The sequence below is a fragment of the Mauremys mutica genome, chromosome 13, assembly GCF_020497125.1.
Source record: "Mauremys mutica isolate MM-2020 ecotype Southern chromosome 13, ASM2049712v1, whole genome shotgun sequence".
Classification (NCBI taxonomy): Eukaryota; Metazoa; Chordata; order Testudines; family Geoemydidae; genus Mauremys; species Mauremys mutica.
In genome coordinates, this window is record NC_059084.1 from 39,524,856 (window position 1) to 39,534,196 (window position 9,341).

Consider the following 9,341-nt stretch of genomic DNA (forward strand, 5'->3'; position numbering starts at 1 on the left):
TCCCACAGGTTTCAAAGATTTGTTCTGATTGAGACTCGTGTGATAACGCACCGGACTAGCGGTCTCATTGTCATCGGTGAGGAACACTCACCTCTCCTGCTCAATGGAAGTGACGAGCGCTCTGCTCCTGTGACAGTCACATCAGGAGTTCCTTTGCACAGGGGAATTAGGACCATTCCCTCTGTCACTCTAATCCTGCCCATTGCCCTTCTCCTTCCCTCCACAGGCATCACACAACGTGCTGAGGAAGAAAATGTCCAATCAAACCACCGTGACCGAGTTTTTTCTTCTGGGATTTTCTGACAGTCAGGAGCTGCAGATTTTGCACTTTGTGGTGTTTCTAGTGATTTACTTGGCAGCCCTGATAGGGAATCTTCTCATCATCACATCCATAGCCCTCGACCACCATCTTCACACCCCCATGTACTTCTTCTTGGTGAATCTGTCCATCCTAGACCTTGGTTCCATCTCTGTCACCATCCCCAAATCCATGGCCAATTCCCTCATGAACACCAAGTCGATTTCTTATCCTGGATGTGTCACCCAAGTCTTTTTCTTCCTCTTTTTCATAGGAGCAGATTTTTCCCTTCTCACAGTCATGGCGTATGATCGATACATCGCCATCTGTCAGCCATTGCAATATGAGAGAGTGATGAACAGGGGAGCTTGTGTCCAGGTGGCAGCCAGTGCCTGGATTAGTGGCATTCTCAATTCTGCACTGCACACTGGAAACATGTTTGTAATATCCTTCTGCAGAGGCAACATGGTTGATCAGTTCTTCTGTGAAATCCCCCAATTACTCAAGCTCGCCTGCTCTGATGCCTACCTCATTGAAACTAGGCTTCTTGTCTTTAGTGCATGCTTATATTTGAGCTACTTTGTTTTAATAATTGTGTCGTATGTTCACATCTTCAAAACAGTTCTGGGAATCCCCTCTGAGCAGGGAAGGCTTAAAGTCTTCTCTACTTGCCTTCCTCACCTCATTGTGGTCTCCTTGTTTATTTGCACTGGCACATTTGCCTACCTGAAACCCACCTCCAGGTCAACGTCAGGTCTGGATCTTGTGATAGCTGTTCTCTATTCTGTGGTGCCTCCAGTAATGAATCCAATCATCTATAGCATGAGAAATAAAGAGATCAAAGCTGCCATGAGGACAGGGCGGAGATTATTCACTGAGAATAGAAGGTCCATCTTTCACCTTTGACTGTCATTTCATTGTGTTTCTATATAAATGGAATCAATAGGTGACATAGTGTCTCCCTGAGAACATGGGAGGGATAGCTCAGTATTGTCCTGCTAAACCGAGGGTTATGAGCTCAATCCTTTAGGGGGCCATTTAGGGATCTGGGGGGAAAAATAGTTGGGGATTGGTCCTGCTTTGAGTAGGGGGTTGGGCTAGATGACCTCCTGAGGTCCCTTCCACGCCTGAATTCTATGCTTTGCAATCTCTTTGCATGTAAAGGGGTATTTACATTGGCAAAAATGCAGACAAACTCAAGTCAGTGGAGTTACTGTAGATTTACATGAGTGTCAATCTAGCTATGTATCTATCTTGGATTTTTCTACTGCCACCCATCCCCATGATGTCTGAGCATCTTCCACATAAAATCAGTAGCCAGATCAAAGTCCCTAATGGACTTCATGAGCTGTCTGGATCTTCTCCATCTGGAGGTATGAACTCTTCTTGGGGCATGATGGCCGTTGGTTTATTGTTTGTTTGTGTAACTCAGTGGGATATGACTGTGTGAAATCATAAACTGTATCAGTGGAATGATTGGCATGCTGACAGCACAAGTCTGCTGTTTCTCAATGGCAGTGTGTTGGGCTGCATTCCAGACAATTGTCCTGCCTGGGAAAGGCGTTTGACACCCCATTGAAGGATCACCACTGACAGACATCAAGACTAGACTTTACTGTCATTGATGTTTATTGTCTGTCAATGTACACCCTCCTCCTCCTCCCCAGGGAAAAATGATTGGATGGAGAATGGAACGTCACAGTTTGAATCCATGCCATGGAGATAGGGGCCTGTTAAATAGGGCGGTTCTGCTCCATGCAGGGAGGGGCCGATCATGGACACACATAAGAAGGACAGGAAGGAGCAACCCAGACCAAAACTCTGATGAACCTCTGATTTACAGATGGGGTGAGAACAGTCCAAGTAAGGGGGCATCTCAGGACTCTCTTGTTTTTGCATAGTATCTAACTCTCCTGTGCTTTCACAGTAAAGTGACTGTGGTTAAGAAATCCTTTTGCTCAGCCACAGTGTTCCTTGTTTTCCTGCCACATTGTCCCTGAAGGGGTTCAACTGGAAGCTCATAGTGACTCCAGACTAGGCAGAGCTCTGGGGCAGTGTGTGTAAGTTACTGAGGGGCTTGTTGGAACACAAACACCTGTTTTGAGGTCTAGAGCAGATGGACAGGGGCCTCTCCTGGCCAAAGAAAGGGCATCAGACAAGAAGGCTCCACTTGGGAGTGTTTCCTAGAGTCCCAGAGCTTGCAAGAATGACTAGACTCTACCCAGACCCAGCTGACTTAGAAGCAAATGGAACTCAGTGATTCAGTCCACTCACAATAGACTGGTGACTGTACAGTCAGGTCCTGGGCCAGGTTGTAACAGTTAGCCTGTCTGGATTTGTTTTGTTATATTTTATCAGTTGGTGGGGGGTGGGGGAGGGGTTGGCCAGGGAGCCATCATTGCAAATTTCCTGGTGGAAAAACTTTTTTTCTTTCAAAATTCAATTTTTTAGGGTTGTTTGGGACAGTGCATTTAAGGGCTGAGCTTCCCAGCCAGACAATTCTGAGGGGCTTGAGAAGCTCTTGTTGCTATGTCCAGCCAGCTGGAACTGGACACTGTGGCACTCACTTTAAGCACTGAAAACCACCATTTTCTCATGGAAAATATTGATTTTGTGAATGGGCATTTTGTTAGAATATAGAACTTAGGTGTATTTTTATTACTTAGCTAGTTACAGAGGTATAAAACAAAGAATCAAAATCACAGTCCACCTGTGTATGGGCCTTCTCTCACCAGGCTGAGGCCTTGTTCTTAGGCTAAGGTCTTTGGCTAAGCACTATGGGCAGCCATAAGCAGGGAAGCGTATGGTCACATCCTCACATCCCAAACCAGTCACACTGAAATAAGGTGCTATTGGGCTGTTAGGAAGACGATCCTGTCCTGATAGTGCCCATCACCACCAGATAAAGAAACAGCCCTTAAGACGGTTAAAGAAAACTTAGTTTGATAGCATCCTGGCTGGCAAGAACTCACTTATCAGTATTGTATTGTTTTATCTTTATGGCCCCCACTATTCTATTGTTAATCTGTCTGGTTCTCTAATTGTTTCTGTCTGCTGTATAATTAATTTTGCTAGGTGTAAGTTAATTAGGGTAGTGGGATATAATTGGTTAGAGAATTATGTTACAATATGTTAGGGTTGGTTAGTTACATTTCAGTAAAATTATTGGTTAAGGTATAGCTGAGATTATTACTATATAAATGGTTCAAACAGGAAGTGGAAAGGAAATTGGAATCATGCTTGGTAAGGAGAGGTGGAACAGGGACACAGGCAAGGCTCTGCGGCATCAGAGCTGGGAAGAGGACATGGGGTAAATACTCTGCAGCGTCAGAGCTCGGACAGGAACAGTGGGGAACAGGCTCTATCTGCATATAGAGATAAGCCCGACTGCTATGAAGGGCTTCTGAATATGCTTGCTTGGAAACTAACCCCAATAAACTTTGCATTGTTTGCACTTTGGACTTCTGGTCTTTTGCTGCTTGCTGTCTGCGTGACAAGAACCAGGGAAGAGGGTGAAAGGAAAGCCCTCTAACATGTTTTACTATGGAAAATTGTTCCAGGGGAAAATTCCCTACCACCTCTACCCCATTGTGGGGAGGGATAGCTCAGTGGTTTGAGTATTGGCCTGCTAAACCCAGGATTATGAGTTCAATCCTTAAGGGGTCCATTTAGGGAACTGGGGTAAAAAACTGTCTGGGGAGTGGTCCTGCTTTGAGCAGGGGGTTGGACTAGATGACCTCCTGAGGTCCTTTCCAACCCTCCTATTACATGCTCCTGGAAGACCCAGGGAGCTAGTCTATTGACACCAATGGGAACATGACTGGCACTTTGCTGGACTATAGCATCTAGGCTTACTCAAGCTGAGAGAAGAAATATTCCCATTAGCAGGAAAGTGTCCACCTGAAAGACAAGCAGAGATAGGCCCCAAGCCCAGACTCTAATCCACTATGGGATCCCAAATTCCTCCAAGTTCAAAGGAGGAGCTTTGGCTCTTAGGTGCTGGATCTGAACTCTCTCTACGAACTTCTCCACTAACTGGATGGGCAGACAAGGTCTCCATTGCTGGTTGACCCACAGGTTCCAAAACTTTGACTAGCTGCTGGGTCAAAATGGCCAGCAGTATAGATGGGGGAGTGTACACAGGGCCTGGTCTCAGAGTGGGAGACCCATGAGATGCCACCTGGGGCAGACAGGGTAAGAGGCCGAACACCTGAGGTGGGTGATTTCAGAAAGGAGATGAGCAACTAGCCCCACACCCGTGACACCAAGCAGTTCTGCCCTTGAGACACCGGTGACAGTGGCAGCTCTCAGGAAATGACACCAGACTCAGAAAAGGACCCTGGGAAACAACTTCAGTCCATAAGGATGAGAAATGGCCTAAAGCTCCTTGGCTTCAAAATGAGGAGACTGGGGCCTGCATGATTGCTCCAGGCAGTGATCAGCTAGGAAGTGTGTGGGAAGGAAAGGCCCTTCTCTATGTACTGGGTTGAAGAGGAGAGCAGTTTTAAGCCTCAGATTACCTCTCAGTACTGCTTACCTTCACTGAGACCCGCCTGCACTTTGCCAAGCAGTGGAGATCTTCACCCACAGAGAGTCTCAAACCCACGTTCTCAGCATTCTGTCAGGGTTCAAGCGTTTTACTGGTAAAGATGTCAGATGACTCAGGCTCAGTCACTTTATTAACCAAAAATAAATCAGCCCAGTAAAGAAACAGTTACTATTTTACCCAGCATGGGGAAGAGGTTTGCAGCTCACAACTCCACCTTGCTCTGAAATCATGGGCTTCTTTCTGGTCATATTTATAGTAACCTGTTTACAATAAAAAGAAGGTTCTACACATTCCACGGTATTACCTAGGATTTATGCACTAGTTCTTACCAGTTTCTTATCTTGCTTTGAACAATTTCCCCCAAATCTGCAAATGTAGAGATGTCCTGCACTAGCTGTTACTTGGTACAGAGGCCATGTTGGTGAAGCATCAACAGAATCATCTGTCTTATTCTGTATTTTTGGCATGTCTCTGAGCCTAACCCTGATATCACAACACTCCACATCATCCTTTGGTTGCACAACTTCACAAAGTACAAAACCTCCTAGGAAAAGCTTAACATGAACAAAGTTCTTAGTTACACAAAAACATATTTGATATTACCTATAATGTGGATATTGTGTATTAGTACTGTCTCACACACAAATATCTCAGACCTGACACACCTCTACGTCTCCACCTGTCAGTGCAAACTACTCACCACCATGCAATGTAACCACCCCATGATGTTACCACTATGTGCAAGTTTCTGAATTTTATGACCTTCCCCAAATACCTCCCCTGACTATTTGAAAATATAGACACTGTGGCCTAGATTCTCCATGTCCTTAGTCGAATATGAGAGTGGAGATTTCACAAGGGATCCTTATGGAGTTTCCTCTGAATTATCCTACTGGGGGCAGGGGAATTGTCCTACGCACAGAGAAACCACACCAACTGAGACCCCTGCACCCTCTACCAGCACTGTCCCCAGCATCTCATGACTCCATCAGAGCAATGCTGATGTGGGTGGCAATTGGAGCCAATACAGTTACTCTGGATTGACACCACTGTCAGTGAAATGTGAATCCAGCCAAAGATGTACCTCAGCTCTAAAGGTGTCTCACTGCAGCAAATGGGAAAGGTTTAATGTCTGAAGAGAGAATTCTTACAAGCCAAATGCAGGTGAGACAATGCAAATCAGGGAACCCAGTTCTCTGCTCAGCCCTGTTCAGAAAGTGGGGACCTGCATGAACACCTCTAAGCTTAACTACCAGCTTAGATCTGGTCTCACTGCCACCATCCAGATTTCTGAGTTACCTGGAAAACTCTCTTCTCCCCAAAAACCTTCCCCTCCCTGGGTAGCCTTGAGAGACTCCTCCACCAAAGTCTCTGGTGAACACTGATCTACATCCCTTGGATCTTAAAACAAGGAGAATTTAACCATCCCCCCTCTTTTCCCCCACCAATGCCTGGTGAGTCCAGATCCAATCCCCTTGGATCTTAAAACAAGGAAAAATCAGGTTCTTAAAAAAGAAGGCTTTTAATTAAAGAAAAGAAAGGTAAAAGAAAAAAACCTCTGGGAGACAGCATACCAGCTGGTCTCACAGACAACAGATTTAAAACACAGGATGTTCTCCTGGGCAAAAACCTTAATACACACAAGAATACCCAATTTGATAATTCCCCTAATTGCACAAAGACAAGTTACAAAAGAAAATAAACATAAACCTATTTATTCCTTTTTTAAATTTACTACTCTGATAAGAGGCTGGTTCCTTGATCTTTTTCACTCCAGCTGAAACTGAAACTGACTAAACAAAGGAAACTTCCCTCTTTCCTTTTGAAACATCTTGTTCCCCCATTGGTTCCTCTGGTCAGGTGTCAGCTAGGCTAGGTGAACTTCTTAACCCTTTACAGGTAAAAGAGGCATTAACCCTTAACTATCTGTTTATGACAGTGCCAGTATAGCCATTCTAATGTTTTTATGTTATGTTCTTATCCCTTGGGCAGCTCTGAAAACCTCATTGTCTGATGTGAAACTGTCTGCTTGGTCTCTGTGTATGACAGTGTTTTGGAGCTAATAGCTGGTGTGAGATGTCCAGGGTATATCCACCCTGCAGCTGAAGGTGTAGTCTGCAGTGGGGTAGCCATAACACCATAATCCATCTTGCATTCCAAAATGTCCAGTGAATGCACATGGTGCCCTTTTCAGCACAGGCTGCATAAGCCAGCCAACGCTCCTGAGTACGTTACTAGCCCCATAATGTCAAGTATCAGAGGGGTAGCCGTGTTAGTCTGGATCTGTAAAAGCAGCAAAGAATCCCGTGGCACCTTATAGACTAACAGACGTTTTGCAGCATGAGCTTTCATGGGTGAATACCCACTTCGTCGGATGCAAGTCATAATGAATCCTATACCACCATATCAGCACTTTTAGTGTGGTAGCTAGATCAGAGCTGACTTGGGGATGCCTAACAGCACTATTAATGACACCATTAATTGCAGCAAGAGAGGATAAGACTGTAGGCAGTTAAATGCTAAGCCATCTCCAGCATAAGGCTGTAACAAGATCATTGATTAAGACAAAGCAGATCTCTCTCCAGGCTTACTTTTCTGGGCATCCTGCTCCCAGGGTGTGTGGAGTCCATAAATGTCACCATTAACATCTGTTCTGGCACTAAGGGCTTGTCTATACTTACAACTAAATTGGCTCTGCTGCAATCAATGCAGCGGTGTCGATTTAGCGGGTCTGGTGAAAACAAGCTAAGTCAATGGCAGAGCGCTCTCCTGTCAATGTCAGTACTCCACCTCCCGGAGAGGTGGAAGGTAAGTCAGCGAGAAAGTGTAGACACTGCTGTAAGTCAACCTAAGTTACGTCGGCTTCAGTAACTTACATAACTGAAGTAGCATAACTTAGGTTGACATACAGCTTTAGGGTAGACCAGCCCTAATGTACTATCTCTCCTTTCACTTACACTGATTTTCCACAAGCGAAACTCCTTTGACTCCAATGGAGTTATTAGAGCCGGTTGAACAATCCTATTTTATTTCCAGCAAATATCTGGAATAATATTGTTGAAAAAATAATATATTGGACCATCCCCAAAACTGAATATTTTTATTTTAAATTGCAAATTTCATTGTTTGATTCTGGGGAAAAAAATAGGGAAAAAAAATCTTGCTTCACCCACACTTTCTCTCCCTTTTTTATTCTCCCAGTAGAAAAGAGAGTAAAAAAGGGAGAAGGAAAATTGGAAAATCAATAACAAAATATTGAAAACCAAAAAGCAAACCCACATCTTATTCTGTTTTCAAAACCCAAACAAATTATTTTCTTTTGGCAGGGTTAAAACAAAGCAACTTTTAAAAAATGTAGTTTCATTTTTTTCCATTAAAATGCACAAATATACAACTTCTTGTGAAAAACAAAATAAAACTATAAAGCTAATATTTGATAGAAAAAAAAGTTTGAGTAAAAAACTTTTGACCAGCTGTAGGAGTTACACCAGGGTTACACTGGGGCGAGAAAGAGGATAATCAGTCTCACTGACTTTATTAGAGTTACTCCATATGTATCCCAGTAAGAGGGAGCGTAGAATAAAGTGCAGAATGTTTGATTTTCTGAAAAAAATATCTCTGCATTTTGCAAATTCACCTATAGGAACTGGATTCCCAAATCCCTTTTGTAACTTTGAAAGTTTCAGCCGAAAACATTTCTGGACGCAATTTGTAAATAGAAATACTTAGTCCATTACACAAGCTTGGATTTTTCAGACATATACCACTAGTTCAATGTGTCTTTTTTTCTATACTTAACAATGTAAAGTTTCCTTGGGAAACTTGAATTTTGCAAATATCTTCCACAGAGCAGTCTTCACGTCTTTGTTTTTCAGGCTGTAGATGATGGGGTTTAACATGGGGGTTAAGATGCTGTACTGGATGGAAATTATACTATCAAATATAGATGCTTCAGAAGTAGGCTTCATGTACCGGAAACAACCTGTGCCATAGTATAAAATAACCACAACTAGGTGGGAGCTGCAGGTGGAGAAGGCTTTATGCCTGCCCTCTGTAGTGCGTATCCTCAGGATGGCGGAGATGATGTGAATGTAGGAGACCAGAGTGAGAACGAAGGCGCTTGATCCAAAAATTATAATAGATGCAAGAAGCACCACTTTAGGGGTCAGTTTCTCAGAACAGGATAAGACCAAGAGTGGAGGGGGCTCGCAGCTGTAATGGTTGATTTCATTGGGACCACAGAAGTGTAAGCTTAATACAGACAGAGTGTTGGCCAGTGCGTACAAGAACCCAGCTATGCAAGAGCCACTGAGCAAGTGACAACAGACTTGCTTACTCATGGTTCCCACATAATGCAGTGGGTTACATATGGCAGTGTATCTATCATAAGCCATCGCTGAGAGAATGAAAACTCCAGTGCCGCCTGAGAAAAGAAAAAAGAAGTTTTGTGCAAAGCAACCCCTGGCAGATATTGTCTTTCTCTCTGCTAGGAAG

The 9,341-nt window shown here is 43.9% G+C and overlaps 1 protein-coding gene across 1 annotated transcript; it reads left to right on the plus strand.

Annotated features, from left to right (window-relative positions):
* The first annotated feature begins 253 nt into the window (after nt 1-253).
* Nucleotides 254-8,793, plus strand: LOC123348911 (olfactory receptor 14I1-like). Its single transcript, XM_044986612.1, has 2 exons — nt 254-1,150; nt 8,770-8,793. The coding sequence occupies exons 1-2, from the start codon at nt 254-256 to the stop codon at nt 8,791-8,793; spliced, it is 921 nt and encodes a 306-aa protein (XP_044842547.1).
* Nucleotides 8,794-9,341: the final 548 nt, after the last annotated feature.